This window comes from Furipterus horrens, unplaced genomic scaffold, assembly GCF_987537825.1.
Source record: "Furipterus horrens unplaced genomic scaffold, mFurHor1.1.pri manual_scaffold_9, whole genome shotgun sequence".
NCBI classification, from domain to species: domain Eukaryota; kingdom Metazoa; phylum Chordata; class Mammalia; order Chiroptera; family Furipteridae; genus Furipterus; species Furipterus horrens.
The window spans coordinates 84,076,827-84,101,753 of record NW_028327179.1 but is presented as its reverse complement, the minus strand read 5'-3'; the positions used below and the strand labels follow the sequence as shown (position 1 = coordinate 84,101,753).

Below are 24,927 nucleotides of genomic sequence, written 5' to 3'. Positions count from 1 at the left end.
GCAATATATACAAATATCGAATCATTATGTTTTACACCTGACACTAAAATAATATTATATGTCAATTATACCTCAATAAAAAAGATTAGTAGCAAACAGATATTACATGTCTCTGGATGCCATACCCTGAAAAAGACATCACATTGGGTATGTTGCACTCCATTAAAAACATGTAAAACATCAACCTAATCATGAAGAAACATTAAACAAATCAAATTGATTAATTCTATAAAACAACTGGCCTATATTAATCAAAATGTCATTGTCATGAAAGACAAAGAAAGGCTGAAGAATGGTTCCAGGTTAAATGAAAGTAAAGAGACATGACAACTAAATGCAGTATCTGGTCCTGGATTGGGTCTTTTATTGTAGCAAAGAAAAAAAAAATTGATAACAAGAATTATCAGGATAACTGACAATATAGATTATAGGTTAAATAAAAATATTGTATCAATGTTGAATTTCCTGAATTTTGTAACTGTACTATTCTTATCTAAGGATAATATCATTGCTTTCAGAAAATACACACTGAAGTAATTAGGGATAAAGGGACATGATGTACACAACCTATTCTTAGATGATATGTATATGGACTGAGACAGAGGGGGGTGGGAGAGAGAGGGAGAGAGAGAGAGATAGAGAGAAAGAGAGAGAATGGGCATGCAAAATGTGACAAAATATAAAAAATCAGTCAGTCTGGGTAAAGAGTATGGGAATTACTTGTATTCTTGCAATTTGTTATTAAATTTGAAATTATTTCAGAATTAAGTTAAAGAAAACCAATCAAACAAGAAAACACCTTCATAAGAACAAAAACAAAATTATGATGAATGGTTGGTTAGTAGTTTTATGTCTCCAGCTATAGCATATATACAGCATTACTAATTCTGTACAATAGTGGTTCCTTTCATTGTCCTTGTATGGTTGTTTTCTACATTGAAAATGAGTGTTTATTAGGCCAAGGACCCAAGTGAACCAAACCACTAGAATTGATTTTTCCTACCAAATGTTTTCTTATTCTGTTCTTTGCAAAGAATGAATGTTTTTGTCAATATTTCTTTTAGCTCAACTAAAATTAAAATTTATTCATTTAAGCCCATCCAGTAACTTTTAATGATTGCTTATTATGTGCCAAGTAGTGTTCTAGAATAATGATGGCAAAATAAAGAGGAATAGTTTTTATTGTAAAATATTCTACACATTCATAAAAGTATATAATATATAACTATAAGCTTATTGGATTATTACAAAGCAAATAAATATGCAATGATCATTGAGGTCAAGATCTATAAAATGGCCAGTGACCCTAAAGTCAGCTTGCCCCATCAAGTATACTTCCTAACCCTTTCCTTCCCTCAAAGGGAACCGCTATTCTATTATTTTAATAGTTCCTTTAACAAAATTAACACACCCACATAACCAACACCTCTATCATCCCTCTCTAAAATTCCCTTGTGTCCCACACTCCCTCCCGTGTGTTTGGAGCATGAAGTTGTGAAGTTGTGGGTGGGCCAGATATCATATGTATTTATTGTCTATATACCCTGTACTGCATTCTAGGTTCTTCTGGATACTTTATACAGTTACTGATTTCTCACAATGCTGAAAGTAGTATGCAGCTGAAGAAACAGGACCAAGAGGTTGTCATGTGCTTAGAGACACAAAACTCATGAGTGATGGAGATAGAACTAACACCCAGATTCTTTGGACTCCAAAACACATTTACTAATGCTTCTTAAGAGTTGACTTCTTCATGTAGAAAATTAGTGGTCAACTGGGATTTTAAATTGAGGAGTAATATTATTTGATTTGTTTGGATTATAATTCTGTTGATAGTGTACAATAATGGAGTGAGGGAGAGGTTGGTGGTAGGGAGACCATGAAAGTAATTACTGCAATGGCTCAGAGATAAGGTTTGGATTAGAAGATTGATCGTGCATATGAAGAGAGGAAATTATATTTCCCAGACCTTTCTGAGGTATAACCAATTGTTTATGGTCATAGGTTAGGATGGAATAAGTGAGGTGTAAAACTTTGTACATAAGTAACTTGCATTACTTTTCATCTTTATTTATGCTCCTTTCTCTCTGACTCTGAGGCTTTTACCTTAATAGCCTGAATGGATAGCAACACTGTTGATTAAATTTTGGAAGAGGAAGAACAGGTTTGGTGAGAAGATAAGTTCAGTTTTGGTCCAACTAATTATGAGATGCCTGAGGAAATCAGATAGTCTGTCTCATGGGCAGTTAGAAATAGAGCGTAGAGGCTCCAGGGAGAGGTCTGAGCTAGAGATAAAATTTTAGAAATAATCAGAATATATGTAACTTAAGGCACAGGACCTGCATTCAGATAGACCTGCATTTAAACCTTAGGTCAGACACTAATTATCTGTTTCCCTATTTGTAAAATGGGATAATACCTGACCCAGAATCTTTTTAAGGATTCAGTGAGAAACTAGAAAGCACTTAACACATTGTATGAGTTCAGTAAGTGACAACAAAATTATCATTAGCTGTTATTATCAGATTACAATATAGATTTACTTATGAATTCCACTAGAATAAAAAGCATTTTTAATGGAATGCACTTAAATGATATCTGAAATGCTTCTGAATGGAAGATCTGTAAGGTATAATTTGGTGCCCATATGACAGCATTGTGTCACCTGGATAGTAAGACCTAAGTGTGCCTTTAGCACCAGGAATGGAAGATATAAGTCCATGTCAGGGGTTTACTTGTAGGCAACTTATATCCAGGTAGCAACCCAGGCACAGCTACTCCCTATCATCCTGAAAATAATCATTTTAGTGAAAACATGATCTTTTTTCATATTATGTTTCTTAAACAATATTAGTATCTTTATAGTTGATAATAGATCAACAGTTTAATATTTTTTTAAATCAATTTTCTATGGCTCTTTCTAAACTGTCAGCCTCTATTTTGGCCCATAATTTAATTTGTACTTAATTATAAATTTAATTATCTGTGTTGTAAAATGCCACATTATAATCAAAACCTGGGCCAGAGTATAGGTATTATAGGAATGATAACACTGGGGAACACAATTTTCATTGAGTTAGATCTGACACTTGTTTTTGACTAACTTTTGGCATCTGAATCCAAAAATGACCCCAGTTTTTCTCTATCACATCAACTTTTTAAGGTAAAGGATACCCTCCCTTTGTCCCCAAAATCATACAAAATGTACATACAAAGGAAAATAAAGAAAAAAATTACCTGAATATACTGTTTACTTAGAGTTATTTTATTCATACAAAGGCTATATATTATTACTGTAAGTCAAATTGTGTACAAGTAGTAAAGTTCTGCTACCAAACATACATATTAAGGTATTTTATCTTTTCAAATGACAGACTAGGAAATGCCAAAACGAGATACATGGAACAGTCTCCTTCAGTTGGCAAAGCTTTAACAAATTGCTTCACGAGACCCAGTCTTATGTGCAGAGGTGGGGATACAATGTTCTTTCTGTCAACAAGTGGCTCATGTAGAATGTTTGGATCACCAGGTTTGAGGCCAGATTTTGGAGGCCAATGTGACTCCACCCAATGCTTCTCATGAGCTCTGCTGTCCCACATACACACAAAACAGGGATACAGTATTCCTTCACTTATCGTGGGTATTACATTCTAGACTCCCCTCCCACCCTGTGATAGGTGAAAATCCGCGAAGTAGGAACCTTACATTTATTTTAGTATTTATATATATTTTAAAACTTTATAAACCCTTCCCACACACTTATGAACCATTCCCAGTCCCTTATTAACCTTTCCCACTCCCTTATTAACCTTTTCCACACTTTTATAAACACTACTTATGTTCTTAAACATATTCTACACTCTTAAACCTACGTAACTTTAACAACATACGTATACAGTACCGCAAAATCCTGCGATATAGCAAAAAATCCACGATAAATAATTAAATATAATATTTTTAAAAATTCTGCAATACAGTGAGGCCACGATAATTGAACTGTGATATAGAGAGGGACTGCTGTACTTGGTGTGTCTGCGTTGCTGACCAAGAAGGAAACAGACCATTTGAAGGTCACCACAGATGATCCAATTGTGATATTGCAACAGATCAGTGACTCTCTTTATGTCTTCATATTCTTCACGAAAACATAGTGAATGGCCAATTGGGACTGCACCAAATAAATTGCCATAATGGGGGAGGACCCACTTCATGTCTGGCTTTGAGCTATTGACGAAGAGCCGCCATTCAATTGCATTATAGATTGGAATTCCCAATTCCTCCATTAAACCATGTATGTTATTACAATACACAAAGCCACTGTCACTTCGAAAGTACTGCAGAAATGCACTTTCTCTTGATCAAAAGTAGGATGTCTTTGCTCCTTTTTCAAGCAAATTTTTCTCATGCAGTCTTGATGCTAGGAGTTCTAAAGCCTTTTTGGATAGTCCCAAATCTCTTGTCAAATCTTTCAACTCATGCTGATCAAATCCCTTATGAACTGAGTCATCTTCAACTTCAAAACCTTCATTGTTGCTGTCACTTAGTTCTTTACCATACTTTTGTTTTTCGAAAGAGGGTAGTTCAGTGAAAATTGGCACTGGGATTTCAGCTGAATGAGGCACTGGGCACATAGCTGATGGTAGACTAGGATACTCTATTTACATTTATTTTTCTTGTTATATCCTGACATTTTCACCATACAAAAGTAACAGTCACTTGTATGATCTCTGGGCTCTCGCCAAACCATAGGAATTCCAAATGGCAATTTATCACGTGTTCCCTTCAACCACATGCGTAAACTCTCAACACACTGCTTGCATACATTGTGAGGGGCCTAAGACTTATCTTGATCACAAAGTTTTACTTTAAAATATGCAAAATAGGCTTGCCTGACAAATGAGCTGATGTTTGTCCTTTGGGAATGGTGAAACTGCCACAGATATAACAAAATGAATCAGGGTTGTTTAGGCACTTACAATGAGAAATAGCAGAGGCAGATGTGATTTGAAGGAAAGGAAATAAGTACGTATGTAAATAAAAAAATAAATTCTGCTAACTCCTCATATACAGACAAGAAGTCGGACTACACTTCAGAATACGATTCACCATATAGAGCAGCACACAACCTCTCACCACACTGTCTCATGTGTAACTGAATAGCTTAGACAAGTATGAACCTGTCGCTTGTCTCCAAGGTTGTCCCCACCCCTCCCCACTTGAGGGAAGTTTGCTCTCAGCCAATAGGAGAGCGCTAGTGCTTCCCTCGATCCAGGCTCAATCCAGCCTAGAGTGGTCACATTAAGATAAGCTGTACAGAAAAAACTTGATGTGATAGAAGAAAATTAACTGTGGTTTTGAAATCAGCATGCCCACTTAAGTCTAAAACAGCTGAAAAATTGAACTCAACAGGAATTATGTTAAAAATTGTTCCCCTGAGTAATTAATTGCTCCTACTTGATGTTAGGTTTTTATGCTGTTTTAGTGGGATTGTTTAGAACAGATGGGAAAAGCTTAAAGCAACAAAATAATGAGATAAAGAAGTCCAGTGATAAAAATTAAGGAATCATAAAAGTTTATCTGTACAAGGCCACCAAATTGAGCTTAGTCAGTTTAAAGACTGCTTGACTAGTGTTTCCTTGTTTTGATGTTCTTTAAAGCGTCATCAGGTATTAAAAAAAATCAGCTTTAATTAGCTAGTATCATTCTTGAAATAATTATATATTGTAATAAACTGTATACAAACATCATCACAGTTCTTCCTATTCTTATATGTCTATATTCCTTTTAGTATGACTTCGTTGCTCTTCTGGTCAAGAAGGGGAATCTGTCTCCCCAATTCTTGAATCTGTGCTGGTCTTTTGACTTTGACTAAGAAAATGTGGTAGAGGTGACAGCATTCATGTAACTCTGCCAGTCCAAATCACCGATCTGGAGAACTGAGAGCTCATAAAATGACTTTATGGTACTAATTCTAGGATGGTTTGTTATGCAGCAATAGTGTGTGTGTGTGTGTACGCACACGCGTGGGCATGTGCATATGTATGTGTGTGTGTTTGAGTTCTGCCCCGAAGATGGCAGAATACTTTTAAACCATAAAAGAGGTTTATCATTGGGATGTACTTCGAGACTTCAAAATGTTTCTCAAAGCTATAATGATGTGTCACAAAATTTGCTGCAGTGAACAATGAAAAGGGAAGACAGATGTTTTTTTCTGGGATGTTTTGTGCCCAATGTTTTCAGAGGTAGGGGAATATTCTAGGTGATGTCCAAAGTCTCTTTTAATTCTATAGCCTTATGAAATTCCAATGAAGTTCTTGTAATTTTAGCAACTCCACTTTTACTTCATGAACTTGTACATAGCATTTTAATACCTTTCACAACTGACAGTATCTACTGGCTCATCTTTCATACAGTGTGATCAAAAACTGCTATGGCATAGTGTAGGCAACACAGTACATGCAATATAGTATAATGGCTAAGGTCACGAGTTCCAGAGCCATACTACTTGGGTTCAAATGTGTGCTCAGCTGTGTATCAGATGTAACCTTGATGAGCTACCTTTGTCTCAGTTTCCCCACCTGTAGAATGGAAGGATTAAATGAGTTAATATTTAAGCTTAAAACACATTACTCAATACACATCCAATAGTAGTATTGGTATGCTATAGAAGAGAAAAATCTAGATCCTAGACCTGGATCTTGTTACTGTGCAACCTTTGGCAAATCATTGACTCTCTCTGGGTTTGTTCTCTCATCTATAAAGTAAGATTTATTAGATAGTTTCCATGGTTTCTTTTCATCTTTAAAATTCTATGATTCCATGTTCAGTATGTTTTACTGACATGAACATTCCAATCTTGTCTAAATTAATTTTCAAAGATTGTTAAAACATATTCTATTAGCAAGCAATTTTGAGGACCCTCTAGTCAGGGCCACTTTGAAAGTAAAAATTCTGCATTTTACTCAGGAAACTAAGCATTTATACTCATATCTGGTCAGCAGACATTGATAACTCACATATCTGAAAGAATGCCTTTTCAGGCTTGTGTAAAGTTAAAATAGTACATTAACTTTTAACTTGTGATAAATATGCTTATTAAAGTAGGAAAAGTTCTCCAAAAATGAAGAAGGTTCATTTCCAATTTTACCAAAGATCTCTGTTAATAAATACCATCTATAATTAATGTTATCACATAAAACTTTTTTCATTTTTTTTTTTTGCTTAATCATATTGCATACAATTAAATAGTACAGAAAATGTGATTTTTATTGGCTGCATAACAAACATCTTCTTATGGACGTTTCATAATTTATTTTACATTGATTTATACATTGTGACATTTTATTACATTTTAGTTTGATGTGTGATGCTTCTTCTTGAAAACGGAACAGAAAAAAATGATCAAACATTAGCTATGTGACTGGTTAATGTGTATGTGTGTAGAATGCACATGTGGAAATCCTTTTAAAACGTTAATTTTTCCTAAACTTTTCCTGTCACCCCATAATCAAGCTGTTACAGTTCTGAAGACATATGCAAATACTCCATTCAATACTTTTACAACAAATTTATTAATTAATGGACCTACTACAAACTTTCCTTTGAATTGTGACAATGGATTTTAGTCAATCGTTTATCATTCCAAAATGCACCCGGAGCCTATCTACTCAACTTTGATTTTTCAGGACCCTGAAAACTGGCAGTTTAGACAACTGTGAAGGTTTTCAGTGGATCTCAGTAGCGGAGGAAGAGAGAGTGAATGAACTTTTCCTCAAAATTTCCTTCTTGAAGATTTCTAGTCCAGGGGTTGGGCAGAAGGCGGAGGAGGTGACTCTCTCTCTTCCCTGAGAAGCTACACACGGGTTTGCTGAATTTGACAGACCACAGCAATCTCCGATCTTCGGGGATTTTTCCAAGCAGGATGCGGGTGCCCAAGAGGAGGGAAGAGTGCATACTGCACACGTGACCCAACTTCACTTTCAGGTTCTAAAGCGAAGCGCTGCTGGAATCAATACCGATCATCACCATTACATCGATTTCCTCCTAAGGACCAGATTAAAAACCCCTGAGAGGCACACCGTGAAAATTACTGGGGGAAAAAGATCGACGTTTACCATTTATAAATGCGCCGACTACCTTTTCGGAACCAGCACCTCTCAGGGCTCACACATTTGCCAAGCCTCTCCCAACAGACCTTTCCCAAGCTTTCCCAACCCTCCTTCAGTTTCAGTTCCACTCCAAGGAGAAAAGCCATAGCAACAGTTTGGTTGCCGAGCAGCCTGTCTCCGGGGCGCGAAAGCGTCGCCAGGGTCTCATTCCTTCCTGCGCGCAACGCAGGTCTTCGGCTCTCCAATGGCCCGCGGAAGTACGCGCAGACGAATGGCCGGTCTGAGTCCCGGGCTGCGAAGCCACCCAGCGCCACTTATCACGGGGCCCTCCCCCGCCCGGTCACCTCGCTTCGCCTCCCCACAGGCGGGGGCGCCGGGCCGGGCGCATGCGCGCGGCGCTCCCGGGCGTGCCGGCCACACTACCCCCCACCCACTCCGAGAGCTTGTCACTTCCTGCCCTCGCCCCATCTCCGTCCGGGGTCAGTCAGTCGCTCCCTGTCGCTGGCTGAGAGTCCTTGCTTCCCCCTTACTACCCGCTCCTCGGCGGTAGCTCAGGCTCTTCGGGGAGGGGGAGACAGAGGAAGAGAGAGACTGACTTAATAAAGTTTCCTGAAACAGCAGCTACTACCAAAAAAGGCCGAAGGTTGGGGAAGACTCATTCTTCCCCACCCCTCTCCAAAAGCCTGAGGGACCGTTGCAGGTGGAGCGCTACCGGAGGAGCCGGGCTTCGCGGCAGCCGTTGCCCCGGTGAGGAGCGACTGAGGTTCTGTCCGCTCCGGTTCCGGCTCCTTTGGTGGTGGCGGTGGCGGCTGCTGCTGCTGCGGGGCGGTTCCTCCTGTCAACTGTCTGCGCCTGAGCGCCGCCCGCCCGCCAGGTCCACAGCGCGGAGGGACGCCGTGAGCCACCGCCGCGGTAGCCGCGGGCCGCGGAGAGACTTGGTGAGCAGTGGCGCTTCCGCGTCGGCGCCGGCGGGGACTCTTTGGGAGCGCGTCGGGACCGAACCCGGGTTTCCTTCGCGTGGTCCGCGGAGGCCGCGCCAGGTGGGGCCGAAGCCGCCTCCCACGCCAGGCTGTCCCCGCGGCCGCCCGGCCTTCCTTCCGCCTGCCCTGCCGGCCCGCCCTCGGAGTTAAGTAAGTTGGGCGCACTTGGTGGTGGGGTTGGGGGCTGCGCCCGGGAGACCTCAACGCACGTGCGAGGTGGGAGGCTGTGGGCCGGCAGTGGGGAAGCCGCCCCTCAGCCGCCCCTGCTGCCGCGCCCCTCGCCGCGAAGCCCCGTGGGCCCGGGCGCCGACCGTGCCACCGCGCCCCGCGCCTCCATCTCCGCGCGCGCCCGCCCGGGACGGCGAGGCCGCCGCCGCCTGCCCAGCCGGCCAGGCCTTCGTCCTGCTCTGCGCGCCCGAGGCTGCGTTTCCGGGTAGGACGAGGAACCTGTGCGGGAGTTCGGGCTGGAGAAGCCTCCGTGCGTTTTTCTTTTTCCAGTTCCAGGAGAAGCAGCGGGTCCGTGGAGGGACAGCGAGGGCGGGTGAAGGGGACATATCTGGAAAATGTACCCCCGGGAAGTTCAGGGTGAGTGACTGGTTTCTACTTCTTTCAACAGCGGAGCCGCAATGAAGAGCTGCTTACAGTGAAAGGAAAGTAGGTCGCGCCCACTGAAAATGCCTTTAAGGGACAAATACTGTCAGACTGACCACCATCATCACGGATGCTGTGAACCAGGTATACCCCTTTCGCCTGCAGTTACTTTGTCCTCCGTCAGAGCCACTCTGCCTTCTGTTTTCTTCTAGTTTTCTTTTCCTCCTGCCCAAGAAGTCATTCCTAGGTAAGCAGGCTATAATTTTCCCTAGCATAAAAGTGATTATGAAGCTAAATGCTTGTACAAACAAGAGGTCTCTCCTGCTTGATCCCTTAAAAAAAAGTACTGCAAGTGTCACCTTAAATCTTTTCCACAAGATCAATTACCCAGTCCCCTTTCCTTCTGTTTCAAGGCAGCCTGCAGTTAGTATACCCCTATGCTCTGTAAATGTTTAAAACTGAAGAAAGGAAAAAAATAGAAGAACACTAGCATTTATCTTCATAAAAGTTGTTTCATTTGAACTTGAGAAAATTAAGTCTCTTAATGCATTTTTATCAGAGAATAGCACTTTAAAGCCTAAAAATGATTAGTTTGAGCTAAGAAAAAGTTTGCTGAACTTAACTTTTTGGGAGAATCAGGTTTTGCCAAATGCAGCCTTTTAAAAAATCTCTTGGACCTAAGGTTCTGTATCGCAAAATTTAAAAGTTGATTATTTAAGTAGGATATGTAATTATTTTTAGGATATTTTATTCAGTGGAACTTTTAAAAGTTGAATTTATGAAATGAAAAAGTTGCTTTTTGTAGTCTCATGAAGAATGTTTAGAAAACTTTTAATTTGATAAATGTGGTGTGTAAATGATAGTTTTTCTACTTAGAACTTTGATGTGCTTTGTCACAAACAGGTACAACTTAAACCTCTAAAACAAAGGCTTATCTATTCTAGTTAAAGGCAGGTGTTTATCATTCTTTTTGACCTAAAAGTTATTAGGACTTTTTATACTTTTGCTTGCTTTAAAAAAATTTTTATTTTTTAAAGGTTTTATTTATTTTTAGAGAGAGAGGAAGGGAGGGAAAAAAGAGAGGGAGAGAAACATTGATGTGTGGCTGCCTCTCATGCTCCTCCAACTGGAGACCTGGCCAGCAACCCAGGCATGTGCCCTGACTGGGAATTGAACCATCAACCCTTTAGTTTGCAGGCCAGTGCTCAATCCACTGAGCCACACCAGCTAGGGCTGCTTGCTTTTTGTTGGTGTGTTTTAACTGCCATCATGTGCTCAGCTTTATAGAGTGCTCTTTTGCTTAATGGGAAAAATTTGCAATGGTAAAAGGGAAGAATTTCCATTTTCAGAAAACTTTGGTGTAAATGAGAATAAAATTTGTACAATAACCCTATCTCCACTGATTTGCTGAAAACCAGTAATAAATCACCTTTGCTAATAGAACAGTTCATCCCATGATGAGATCCAGTTTCTATTCACCTGCCCACTTACCTATCTGACTTGCACCTTTTCACACTGCATATTTTGTGTATTTGAAATGTAGATATATTACTCAAGTTTCAGCAAATGTTGAGTGGTTGTTAGTTTTGAAGTAGAGGGCTGTGAATGCCTTTAAAAAAAAAGATTTTATTTATTTATTTTTAGAGAGAGAGCGGAAGGGAGGGAGAAAGGGAGCGAAACATCAATGTGTGATTGACTCTCGCACACCCACAGCTGGGCACCTGGCCCACAACCTAGGCATGTGCCCTGACTGGGAATTGAACCAGCGACCTTTTGGTTCTCAGGCTGGCACTCAGTCCACTGAGCCACACCAGCCAGGGCTGAATGCTTTAAAAAAAATTATTTATTGATTTTAGAGAGAGAGAGAGGGAGGAAGGGGTGGGGGGGGGTGGAGAGACAGATAGACATACTGATTGATTTGTTCTACTCATTTATGCATTCATTGGTTGCCTCTTGCATGTGCCCCAACCTGCAACCTTGGCATGTGGGAATGACACTCCAACCAACTGAACTACCCAGCCAGGGCTGTGAATTCCCTTTATACTTGTGTTTTGTTGACTTTTTATTCTAGTTATTTTTTTTTTTTTTTTTAGAATATTTCTAGTCAGTTAAGTTGAACTAATTAATGAAATCATCTTATTTAGGGAAGAAATTTATTTATTTCGTTGACAGGTTATTGTTGAGTATCTGTTAGGTGCTAGGCACTGTCAAGGCAATGGAAATATAAGTGGTGAACAAAACAGATAGTCATTTCCTTGTAGAACTTTTGAGTGGGAAGAGATAGATATAAACAAATCGAACAAGATAATTTGTGATCAAATCTTATTTAGTGTATTCTGGTAATTAAAGTTTTCTTGAGACTAATGTCTTTTTAAAGGTGTTTTCTAGAGATGAACTTTTAAATATGTATTGGAACTTTTTTCGATTCTCTTTTTTTCCCCCCTTAACAAGAAATTAGATAAGTTGAATTCATTTAAAAATTTCAACTTTCTTTTACCCTAAGCATTTCATGCAGTTTATGTTTCAGACTGTCAGGTATTTTTTTGCTTTCTTAGTTCTAATTAAACACTTTCTGAGCATTTAGTTCAGTGGAAAGCGAGAAGTTTGTTAACTTATAGGATAGTTAATTGTCATTTCAGAGGAAGGGAGGTGCTGAGGGGGAGGATGTTTCCAGTAGTGAGAGGAATATATTAAGATAGAAGATGACATGATGTTTGAAAAGTTCTTTTAATGGGCCCTACTGAGAGGTCTGTCCTGGTTTGCATTATGAATAATGGGTAAGGTCCTTAGATGAGAGCAGTGCATTTTTGAGGAGGCCTTGATAGGATGGGTCAATTTGTAGTTAAGGTTGGTGTTGTAAGCCTGTCAGTGTCTGTACTTTCTTAGTTATATATATATTTTAAAGATTTTATTTATTTTTAGAGAGAGGAGAAGGGAGGGAGAAACAGAGGGAGAGAAACATTGATGGGTTGCTTCACATGTGCCCCAACCGGGACCCAAACCCACAGTCTGGACATGTCCCTGACTGGGAATAGAACCGGCAGCCTTTTGCTCTCTGGGACGACATCCAACCAAGTGAGCCACACCGGTCAGGATATTATGCTTTAAGAATGTTTTTTGCTATAGAAATTTTCAACCTTTCAAAAGTAGAGAGAATGGTATAAGGAACATGATGAAACCATTGCACAACTCCCATCAATTATCAATACATGGACAATTTCTTTTCATGTCTATTTTCCCCTTTCCATGATTTTCTTCTATACCCTCTTATTTGAGAGCAACTTCCAGACATCATAGGTAGAAGGATATTTTAAGGGGCTTGTTTTAAGACATGAGAGACTCTTAAAAAAGCAGGTATTTTATTCTTGAAGTATGTTCTTAGAAGGATGTTAAGAAAGATGTTAACTTCTGAGGGTTTGGGTTTTTGGTTGGAGGGAGATGCCCCCCCCCCCCAAATGGTTATATAACTTGATCTTGGGAGGGGATGATAGGATATGTAAGAAGAAATTTTATGAAATATTAATATGTAAAGCGTTTTAGTGTTGAGAGTATGTCTTCACATGAAGAAAGGCTAGTTTCTTAAATGGGAACTACACAGAAATTATACCAAGTGGAGTGTCTTTGCATAACAAAGTTAATCCTGGGGTTATTTTGAATGGTGTCTCAAGTGGTAGCAGTGTTTGAAGGTAATGAGTAACAAAATTCAGCTTTAGCTTTAAAATCAGATGTTGTCACATGGAAGTGGAAGTTGATTTTTATAGAAAGCTTTCTGGAGCATGTACCTAAACGAGGAAAGGGGGCTTTAAGGAGAAGTTTCTACTTTTTCTCTATCCCTCCCTTACAGAGCCAGACTTTGACCTTTAGTTTTTACAATTGTATAATTTCCACTTTCTCTTTTGTAATCATTACTATTTTTTGTACAGTTATCAGTTATAAAGTACAAATACTGGAAAGAGATTCATCTAATCCACATTAATGGTATCACCAGTCTATTTATGAGCTTCTGTAATTATTTCTCTAAGGGGTTGAAGTATACTTCTCTTAGATTTTGGAAAAGATTTCAGTTTTTGGTGTCAGGCGAGCAGTTGATTTGCCCAGGATGATGATGGTGGCAGCAGCGATGATGATGGTGATAGAACATTTATTGAGCACTTAGTATATTCCAGGCTCTGTTTTTAAGCAGTCTTCCTCTATTAGCTAATTTAATCCTCATAAATCCTGTGATTTGTGTACTTTTATTATCCCCATTTTAGAGATGAGAAAGGAGAGATTAGAGATTTTAATTTTTCCTAGTTGTAGCTAATACATGGCAGAAAGAGAATTTCAACACAGTCCAGATCTGGAGTTTTAATCACCTCAGTTAGTGCCAGTCTAGCTATTCTTAAAATGAGTTGTATTTGTGTGTATGTTTTCAGTTCATTTAAAATACCCCTCAAGTGTCTCTTTAAGATTAGGAAAATTTTGCTTAATGGAATGACTTGGTCCTAAGACATAATTCCTCCCATTTGTGTACACTGAGCACAAACCTAAAAGAGAATCTTAAGGCTGTGTCTATATACATAACATAGAAGGCTTTAGCCCCCTTATCAGCTCAATGCTGTCCAAGCCCAGGCCCTAAAGCAGTAGCAGCACACATTACTGAAGTAACTCTCCTTATATTCCTACCCTGAGCAGATGATCCTGGGTGAAAATGGTAATAGTTGAATAAAACATTATAACATTAAAAAAAAAGAGGTAATTAAAGTAGCTGGTTTTTCTCTAACATAGCCATCTCTCTTTATTTGATACCTGATGGAAAATTCAATTTTCTTTTTCAGTTACTTTGTTTTATATTACCATAATCTAATTTATTACATACTTACATAGCTAATCTGAGAATTTTGGAAAGCAGGAACGATCTAACTTTTGTATATGAAAATAAAAAAAAAATTATTTTTAAAATGGAAAGGGAGGGAGAAAGGGAGAGAAACATCAATGTGCAAGAGATTCATTGGTTGCCTCTCACATGCGCCCAACTGGGCACCTGGCCTGCAACCCAGGCAGGTGCCCTGACTGGGAATTAAACCGGCGGCCTTTTGGTTCGCAGGCCACCACTCAGTCTACTGAGCCACACCAGCCAGGGTGAGATGGAAATATTTTTACTTATTATAAAAAATGTATACTTTCTCAAATGCATACTTCTAAAAGCCCAGGCTCTGAAGTACTAGTGACCTGTGAGGCAGAAAGTGAAAATTGCCCCTATAAACCCACATTAATAGAACCTTTAAGTTTTGTTTGTAACCCACCAGACTTTTTGTGTTTATACATACACCTAGATGTTAAATTTATTTCTTTGTCTATCAAAATATATATTAATATAAATGAGATCATATCCTATAACCTGTTTTTGTTGCTTAACAATCTATCATTAACTTCCTTTGTTGTCAGTACATGTATATCTAGCTCATGCTTTCTAACAGAGACTTCGCTGTATGGATGTTTAATAGTTTATTTATTCTGGTTCCTTTTGAGACTCTTATAAATTGTTGGAAAATTTTCTCAATTATTTCCAGTGCTGCAGAGTGCATATGACCTTCCTTGTGCACTCAACTAGTTCTTTTCTTAGTCAGTGGTTTTTAGGTTTTGCTTTCACAATTGCCCAGAGAGCTGTATTAGATTGTCCAGAGGGAGGGTTTTGGAATGGCTTATGAGGTGCAGTTAGGCCATCATTACCTTAGAATTTTGGTTAAATATAGTGGTTATGGTTCTTCTTCAAGAGGAATAAAAAGGCAAACATGATGAATATATATTAAATAATACCAGGATAGGAAGATCTTTGCATTTAAACTAATTATCTAACCTTAAGTAGCCTTATTTTAGCCTTGAATTGAGAATAATTTTAATTTTTTCCTTTTTATTGAATTGGACATAATTTTAGTTATTTTTCCCCATTATTTTATATTGCCCTACAAAGATGATGGTGAAATACATAACAAGTGTGATTGTCATTTACATGATTGTAGCAAATCATTGTTTTACTTTAATAGTAAATGATTTAAATAACCCTTTTTTTGTGGGGATTGGGGTGGGTGTTTGTCTTCCATGTAGTTTATATCCTGGAACCTGGAGATGCTCCTTTGTTACAGCAACCACTACAGACATCCAAATCTGGTATTCAACAAATAATTGAGTGCTTTCGATCAGGTATGAATGTTTTAGGATGTATTTTTCATTCTTCACATAGTAGTTAAAAATTACCTAGAAATCCTTAGACGTGGTCTAAAAGAATTAAAATTATACACTATTTTAATAGAATATTTTTAATGTCATATTTTTAAAAAAGTGGATGAATAAGTGTTGATGTGATCTAGAGATTCTTTTTCAGTACTATATATTATATATTGATTTTAAAATAAACAATATGGTTTAAAGAAATATATTATATGGTATATCTACTGATAAAGTGCCTCTTCCCCTTAAAGATTCATTGCTATTTTTGACATGTTCTTTATAAACTCACAAAGGGCGAAAGTAAATTATATTGGATCTTTATAAGTTTTGGAAGAGTGGACTATTTACTCAGAATGTCTGAGATGTTACTTGTTCTAGATTAATTACTTTATCACCTTCTTCTGCCTATCCCAAGAGTTCATGGAATTTGAATATCTATAATAGAGCACAAGATAGAAAAAGACTTATTCCAGTCCTGATATCTTCAGATATATCTGATTAGTTTTTCTTTCCATTAGATTATTATAATAATTAGGTATGTATGTGTGTGTGTGCAGTTGTAATCCAGTGCTTTAAAACAGATGTTGCTTAGTACATATAAATGATTGAGAACTATTAGGACATCTCCTGTGTTATCACTAAGATCTTTAAGTTGCTGTGATTCTTATGATCCACTTCTCCATCTCAAGTGGATATGGCCTCTCTGACGTTGCAGACTATTGAGTCAAATAAGAACAAGCAAACACACATGACAGATGTATATCTTAACTGAGGGTCATTTAAAGGATTAGAGTATCTTTTGTTATTATTTTATTTATCTTAATGAAAAATACTGAGATTCAGAGGAAAAGATAATTTATGTACAACCATATGTTTTGCATTGATGAGAAATTTTTTGATACACTTGGTTTTAAAACATTGTAAAGGGGAAAAGCATATATTTGGTTTATTTTAGGATTCTAAGAAATAAGTTGTTTCTTAATCTAAATAAAAAGCTTTTTGACACTAAGATCTATTTCTTGGGCTTTTCATCTATAGTCCTCATGGCATCACTTTTATGTCTACTTAATTTAGTGAGTATTGAGTATAGACCATATGTCTGTGCTTAGGTTGCTTGGTGGTAAGGGTGTTTTTTGTTGTTTTTTTACTTTTGATAATTGCTCATGGCTAACAGTAATAATTGATAGGTCAAATTCTCCTATAGTAAATACAATTAAAATTTTAGTTGTTAGGAACTGCATTTAAATATATTTCTGGTGTAACGGAAGAATGGTTAGTTTCTGTTTGTAGTAAGAATTTCTATTATCTACTCAGTATAGAGATAAAATTTATTTTTGATCTTTCTTTATATCATAGAAATGAAGTAATAGCTTTTCACATTTAGTAATATCCTTGTTTTTTAGAAATTCATAATATGGAATTAATAAGTTATTTTCTACTGCTTCAGTTTATTATAGTGTTATTTGATTAAGAAGTTAGAATTAGTTCATTCATAAATGCTTTGTTTTGTAAAAAATACCTTTTCAGCAAGATCCTATCCTAAATCTGTATTTTTTAACTTTGAAAGATGAATATTTAAAATGAAATTGTTTCTTTATTGTGCTGTGGTCGTAGCTGTTTTCTGTGTTTGCCATTTCTTTACTACCTAAGCTAAAGAAAAGGGACTGAAATTTGTAGTATGTTCTTTTTAAAATGTCGCCAGCAAATTTACCTTCTGAGTTATTTTTTATTTAGGCAAATTCTGAAAATACTGTAATTTTAATTCTTTAAGTACCCAATAATTTAAATTAGTGGTGATTTAGAAATATACTGACTAGTGTAAAGAAACTAGTTTTATAAGGAATTGTTTTTTACTTCATTAATTGCCTTACAGTTAAGCAATTTTTATTTCTTCAAGATAGTCATCTCTTACATATCTGGATAATCTGAAGTCTACTAAGGTAGCTCTTCTGTAGTGCTGAGGTGTTCAGACTGTGGCTGACTGCAGTCTTGGAAGGGTGAGATAGAGGTTTGGAGGGACTGAGATTTTCTCATTCTGCAGGTTCCTCTCAGTCCCACTCTCCTCTCAAGCCTGCCTTCGATAACTCACCTCTTTCTAGGCTTTTTTCAGTACAGCTGGGTCACACACAATGCATTTAAAGAACTATCCTGGTGGTGTTACATATCTGACAAATTTGAAGGTAGAACTCTGAAGTACATGCATTTGCTTTGTTAACCCTTCAGAGGCTGTCAGGTTGGGCAGTAGTCATGTTAGGATTATCTGTCTTTCTCTTCAAGCTCAGATAAACTGTCTTCAGCCAAGGTGTCATCTTTATTTAAGTCACTCACCTCTTCCTGCCTACACTTGGCTGTCCGTGACCTGGTGTTAATTCCTACCCAAGCTGAAAGTTCATAAAAGGCTGAAATTGACTCACTTTTTAGGTCCACCAACTGCATGTGTGCTGTACTGACTGCATGACCAGTTTGGGCCCATTCTTTTTGCCTCACACTTCAGCTTTTGCTTTAGCCTGTTTTTTTCTCACTTTTAACTTACAAATTCTTCTTTATTTCTGATAGCTCTTTATTTCCGTCTGCTTGACTTACAAATTAATTTGAATAGATTTACATTTTTTTGAGTAAGTGATAGTTTGTGGTTTTTAAAAGATAAAGTACAAAAAGCAATAAAAAAAATAAGCCTTTTTTTCTCAGGCAACCACTGCTAAGTGGTTTGTGTCCTCTCTACATATATGAACATATCGAACATATGTCCTTCATTTTCTTCCTAATACAAATGGTAACAGAACCTGCATACTGTTATGCATCTTTGCTTTATTAACATTACAGTCCACTGTTGTTTGACATCTGTCTGTAGATAGATGTCTTTTTTAAAATTTTTTTAAAGAAAACTATCTGTTTTGCCCTTACCTACAGGTTCTATTCTAAATCCCTGATGGTTGGGTGACTTGAGACATGTTGTTTACTCTGAATTCTTGACTTCTGGTATTGCCTTTACTGCACCCTGAATTTTGCTGGAGCCTTGCCTTGGCTGTGCTAGTCCTTCCAGGATCACTTCTGTGACTCGCTGTCTTCAAATTTACCCCCTTTCTATTAAGACTTTTATTAGCTTCCATCATTCCTTTCTTCCTTAGCTTTCTCCTTAAATGAAAACAAAAATTTAAAACACAAAAAGTATGCTTTCATGAGACATTATTAAAATGGATTTAATTGAGCTTACTATTCTTTCTTAGTCTTCTTGGTAGAGGCAAAGGAGCTATGGGTTGTCCTAAGGTTAGAGAAGCAGATAAATGGGGGGAAAAAGAGAAGGATAATCATTTTGTCTGCTATTTATATATTTAAAACTGGTCTTTAATATGAAGTTGACATCTTTTTTTGAATTCTTGAAATATATATTGTAAAAAGATAATATATAATATTATAGAAAAAAGATTTTGCTTATAAAATATACAACTATGTGCAAGGAACAACATTGTTTTTGAATTTTAAGGAAGAATAAATTTAGTGAAAAATGAGAATTAGCTTTGTGTGATGTTTGCTATTGTCATTATCTTCCTAAATTTAGGTTTGGTCATTTAACTTCTTAGAAGTTTTGTTTTTACTGCTTAAAGCAACATTAATGTCATTATAAGCTGTAACTGGGTCGTGATGCCTCAGTGCTGACTCTATTAGCAAAAACTTAGGATGTAATTATGATTTATCAGAGATACATAAGACAGTGCCCTTATTTTTGGTTGTTACATAGCAATTCTAGGAAAATTAAAATTTAGATATTTTATTTATTAAATTTGTTTTTCATTGCTTTTAAAAGAGAGGAAGGGGAGAAAAAGAAAGAGAGAGAAACATCGATGTGACAGAGAAACATCATTTGGTTGCCTCTCATAGGTTCCTTGACTGGAGGTCAAACCTGCAATCTAGGCATGCGCCCTGATCTGGAATTGAACCTTCAGCCTTTTGATATATGGGATGATGCTCCAACCAACTGAGCCACACTGGCCAAGGCAAAATCTAGATATTTTAAAGACCAGACATTTTTTTTTGATAAACAAGAAGTATGTAGCTTTACTTTGATTTTTTTTAAAAGTTTTTTTAAAAAAGATTTTATTTATTTTTAGAGAGAGGAGGAGGAGGAAGAAAGAAAGGGAGAGAAGCATCAATATGTGGTTGTCTTTTTCATGCCTGCAACTGGGGACCTGGCCCACAACCCAGGCATGTGCCCTGACTGGGAATTGAACAGGCAACCTTTTGGTTCACAGGCTGGCACTCAGTCCACTGAGTCACACCAGCCAAGGGTGATTTGTTTTTTAATTCATCTTCAAAGCATGTTATTTGGGTCTCTATTCCTAAAAGAACAGCCATTTATATTAGTCTGGGAATTTCTCAAGGGCACAGGTCATACACTGCACTTTCATGTCTTCAGTGAATAAGATTGTACCTGGTATTTAATAGATGTTCAATAAATGTTTGTTAAACCAAACTAAAAAATTCACCAAGTAGCTACTAAAATAATTTTATTTTACTTGAAAATTTATTATAGTATGTGGCAGTGTTCCACAATTAGCCTGGTGGGGTTTTTTTAAAATCAACTCTTGTAGGGGGTGTTTTTAAGATAACAATTTTAATTTTCTTACGTTTTCCTACTTTTTATCTTTAGTATTTATGTTAAGGGACTATTAGTTAGAAATTTCTTTCATACTTGTCTTAAAACTTATGAGATTTGACAGGAGTTACAGATTTGCTTGCAGTGTTGGGATGATATTGTGAAGACTCAGCTCATGTGTGAGTCAACAGTAAAGCAAGCAGTTTGCATTTTAAATGGTTACTGCCACAACTTAAACTGGTCATTGACCAACAAATCAGTATATTAACGGAAAAAAATTAAAGCTTGTCATTGTCTAGCACAGAAGAGCCTGAATATTATGTCATGTAAAGTGACTGCTATCCAACATAATGTAAAACTTTTTCTTTTGAAGAAAAATTGTTTAAACATTTTTGTCAGTATATTCAATGTATTTGGCATTAAGGAATAGCACAAGATAAACCCTTGATGAAATTTGACTAATTTTTGTTACACACACATTATGTGAGAATCTGAAATATCCACTCGTTAAGTCTAGGCATCAAAAACCTTGGAGGGCTGGTTTTCTGAAAAATACTGGTTGATGATCTGTGTAAGTAGTATGTAGTGACTGCTGAGATAATTTAAGGTAGTTAAGAGGAAAAGGAATAATTTGGAGTAAGGCAGCATGGCTTTCTCTTTGCCAGAATCAAGAGCTGTGGAAGAACTTTCTGTTGCTGTGTAGATGACCGCGTCTGTTGCGTCAGGTGACGGAAAGCTTTAGCTATTGACAGAGGCACAGTTGGTTGGCTGTGTCTGATTGTTAGCGAAGCAATTAGAAAATGGTCGCTAAATAGAATAAAGCTATAAAAAACAAAAAACAAAAAAACCAACCTTAAATAGCTACTGAAACTAACTTCGGGAATAACTTTTATTGTCTATATTCATGGAATTAAAAATTACAAGTATTTTTCTCATTGGTAAAATGTGGAAGTATACTTAGAAAATCTTTCAGGTTCCTTTTTTGATTTGCCTGTAAATACTACATATACTAGAAAAATTTATTTTATAGAGAAGGATTTTTTAAAACATATAGAGAAAGCTCTTCAATATATCATTTAAAAAATGTTAATCAGGCAAAATAAATAAAATCTAAAAAAAAAAAAAAAAAAAAAGCCCTGGCTGGTGTGGCTCAGTGGATTGAGTGCTGGCCTGCGAACCAAAGGGTTGCCAGTTCAATTCTGGGTCAGGGCACCTGCCTGGGTTGCGGGCCAGGTCCCCAGTTGGGCGCACGCGAGAGGCAACCAATTGCTGTATCTCTCGCACATTGATGTTTCTTTCCCTCACTTCCCCCTTCTCAAAAAATAAGTAAATAGAATCTTAAAAAAAATGTTAATTAGGCATGGTCCTGAGGACTGGGAATATGATGGTGAGTGTTAAGGATATCTTCTTTGTCCTTTTAGAGCTTCCAGGTTAGTGGGGATACAGAAAAGTAATTAATTACAAGATAGTGAGATAATATAGATGTATATAGGATGCTACGGGAATATAGATGAAGCATTCTTAATAAAAAACAGGTGGGGTCAGAGAATGTTACGTATATCCTGAGATCTGAAGGATTATAGTAGTCCCTCACTTATCATGGGTTTTACATTCTAGACCCTGTCCCCCGCGAAGTAGGAACCTTACATTTATTCTACACTCTTAAACCTATGTAACTTTAACAACATACGTATACAGTACCGCAAAATCCCGCAATATAGCGAAAAATCTGTGATAAATAATTAAATATAATATTTTTAAAAATTCTGTGATACAATGAGGCCGTGATAAGTGAACTGCGATATAGAGAGGGACTACTGTATTGCAAGTGAGCCAGACCAGGGAAATGGGAGAATGTTACAAGAAGAGAAAAAAACATAAATGAAAACCTGAAAAGTGCAATAGAGAATTTGGTGAATCCATGGACCTGAAAGACATTTGATATGCTTGGATCAGTGCAGCTGATTTGTGTGTGTGTGTGTGTGTGTGTGCGGAATGGAGGTAGGGGAGCATTTGTGTTCAATAATTAAGATTGATTAGTCAAAGTGAGAGTCAAATGCTTTTATTTTTGGACGCTCATTGGGCACTCTCTACTGAATATATCTCTATAACTAGGAATATATAAGAAATGGATATTGATTTTTTTTTTCTTATAGTTGATTGAGAGAACCTGGTAGACAAAATGGTATGTCTGATTTAGGGATGCAGTTTTATAATTTTACAAGTAACTTAAAAAAAAATATAACCTCATGCTGGACTTTTATGTAACTATTCAGTTGAATTCTTAAGTTAACTTAGTTCAGGTATTACCTCTCTGTCCCTCTTTAGTCTTTCTTGACTATTTTTAAAGACAGAGTTGAATCTTTAGTGTAGGTCTTGCAGGTATTTTAATTTAGAATTAAAGTGCAAAAATTTCCTGTTTTCTTCCTACTGGTACTTCAGCTACACTTTCTTAGAACTTTATGTAGATAAATTAGAGAGGTTTATCTAAAGTATTTTTTAAATTAATCTACCTCTCATAGTTTGTCAGTCACTTAGGAGTTTAACTATAAACTGTAAATATAGCAGCAGTTTATTTCCAGTATACATACTGTGTAATATGAAATGGACTACTGTACACACACATATATGTCTGTATGTATGTATATAGTTTGTGAATTTACTTTTTATTGTATTTTAAAAAGATTTTATTTATTTTTGGAGAGAGAGGAAGGGAGGGAGAAAGAGGGAGAAACATCAGTTTGTGGTTATCTCTTGTAGGCCTCCAGCTGGGGACCTGCCCCACAACCCAGGCATGTGCCCTGACTGGGAATCAAACTGGCGACCCTTTGGTTCACAGGCCAGTGCTCAGTCCACGGAGCCACACCAGCCAGGGCTGTTTTTAAATTTAACTCAGTATTATCATGTTCTTTTATTTGAGGAAACTGAAGGCTCATTAATTAGTAAAGCATTGCAAATCAATTTCGGCAGTTTACCTGTGGCAAAGACCTGTAGGAAGTAGTCACAAAAGACCTTCCATTTGTGTTTTATTCCTGGTGGGTGTTTTTGTTTTAAAGATCAGATGCTTATTGTGCTTTATTTTTTCTCTGCTTTTGATCTTTTGTCACAATGCTTAGATTCCCTAGATCACTGGCATTGCTTTAACAAAAATTTATTGAGCACCATTAGAGCTGAACACTTTGTAGTTATAAATAAGACAGACTTGATCTCGGCTGCTTTGGAGTTCATAATCCTAGTACAGAAGACAGGCTTTAAACTAGTAATTATGTCAGTGTTTAATTAATTGCAATTGAAGTATGTTTTTAGAAGAAAGGTTTTGAGTAAATTTATAGTGGTATCAAGAGGCCTAAGCAAAATTCAAAATTAGGGACAAGATCTGTCACATTAAATGGCCATAATCCTTTGTTGACCCAGAACCTGAAGTGATTTGAGCTGAATTTAAAAATAAAAGTCACAATCTTGTGACATAGTTTTGACCTTCTTTAAGGAATCACGGAAAAATGTGTTATAAAACTCTACGTTCACTTCCTAATGCAGAAGCAAGCTGGAAGAACCAGGCAAAAACTTTGGCGGGGAGTGGGAGGGGATGGGGCATTGAATTTTTCTGTGCCACTCCAGATCTATAGAGTCAGAATCTCTAGAGGTGGATCACATGCATCTTTATTCCCAGGTCATTGTGATGATCAGCCAGATGTTGGGACCACTGTTGGTTAATGCCAAGACTTGATTGGCTGCTGCATTAGGAAGAAAGCATCAATTTTAGCTGTCCTAATATCAAATTATAGAAGGATTTTTGTATAGAACTTAGTTTGTAACTTAGTTGTGAATAATACACTTCGGTAGTAATTGGAAATGCCTATATATTATGTTTTTAAAGAGTAAAACTGCACTCTGGGATTTTTAATAATGGTTGTTCAGTTTAAAAGTATGTATTAAAGTTACCTTTTGTGTTGTTTTCTTGTCCTCTCAGGAACTAAACAACTTAAACATATTTTATTAAAAGATGTGGACACTATTTTTGAATGTAAATTATGCCGAAGTCTCTTCAGAGGATTACCTAATTTAATTACCCACAAAAAATTTTACTGCCCACCAAGTCTCCAGATGGATGACAGTAAGTTTTTTTCATGTATTCAGTTATGCATTTTATGATTAAATATTCTTATACTACAATTATATGTTTGTCTTTAATTATAGGTATCTAGTTATAGATAATTTAATGATAGAGAATAATATTAAATACTTGATTCAACATTATATTCAATTTATTTATTATTTAAAAAAAAGATATTATGTTTATTTTTAGAGAGAGTGAAAGGGAGGGAGAAAGAGAGGGAGAGGAACATCAGTGTGTGAGAGAAACAGCAATTGGTTGCCTCTTGCCTGCTCACAACTGGGGACCTGGCCCACAACCCAGTAATGTGCCCTGACCGCAAATTGAACC

At 37.0% G+C, this 24,927-nt stretch overlaps 1 protein-coding gene across 3 annotated transcripts in view; it reads left to right on the top strand.

Moving 5' to 3' along the window:
* The first annotated feature begins 8,571 nt into the window (after positions 1-8,571).
* ZNF800 (zinc finger protein 800) overlaps positions 8,572-24,927 on the top strand; it is a 47,248-nt gene continuing 30,892 nt past the window's right edge. For 2 of the 3 annotated variants that reach the window (XM_090287461.1, XM_090287463.1), the window contains exons 1-4: positions 8,572-9,238; positions 9,705-9,823; positions 15,767-15,862; positions 24,454-24,597. In XM_090287461.1, the coding sequence (XP_090143587.1) occupies positions 9,763-9,823; positions 15,767-15,862; positions 24,454-24,597 (301 nt within the window). In that variant the 5' untranslated portion in view covers positions 8,572-9,238; positions 9,705-9,762. The remainder of the gene's footprint in view (positions 9,239-9,704; positions 9,824-15,766; positions 15,863-24,453; positions 24,598-24,927) is intronic. The other variant, XM_090287462.1, reaches the window with a different exon arrangement.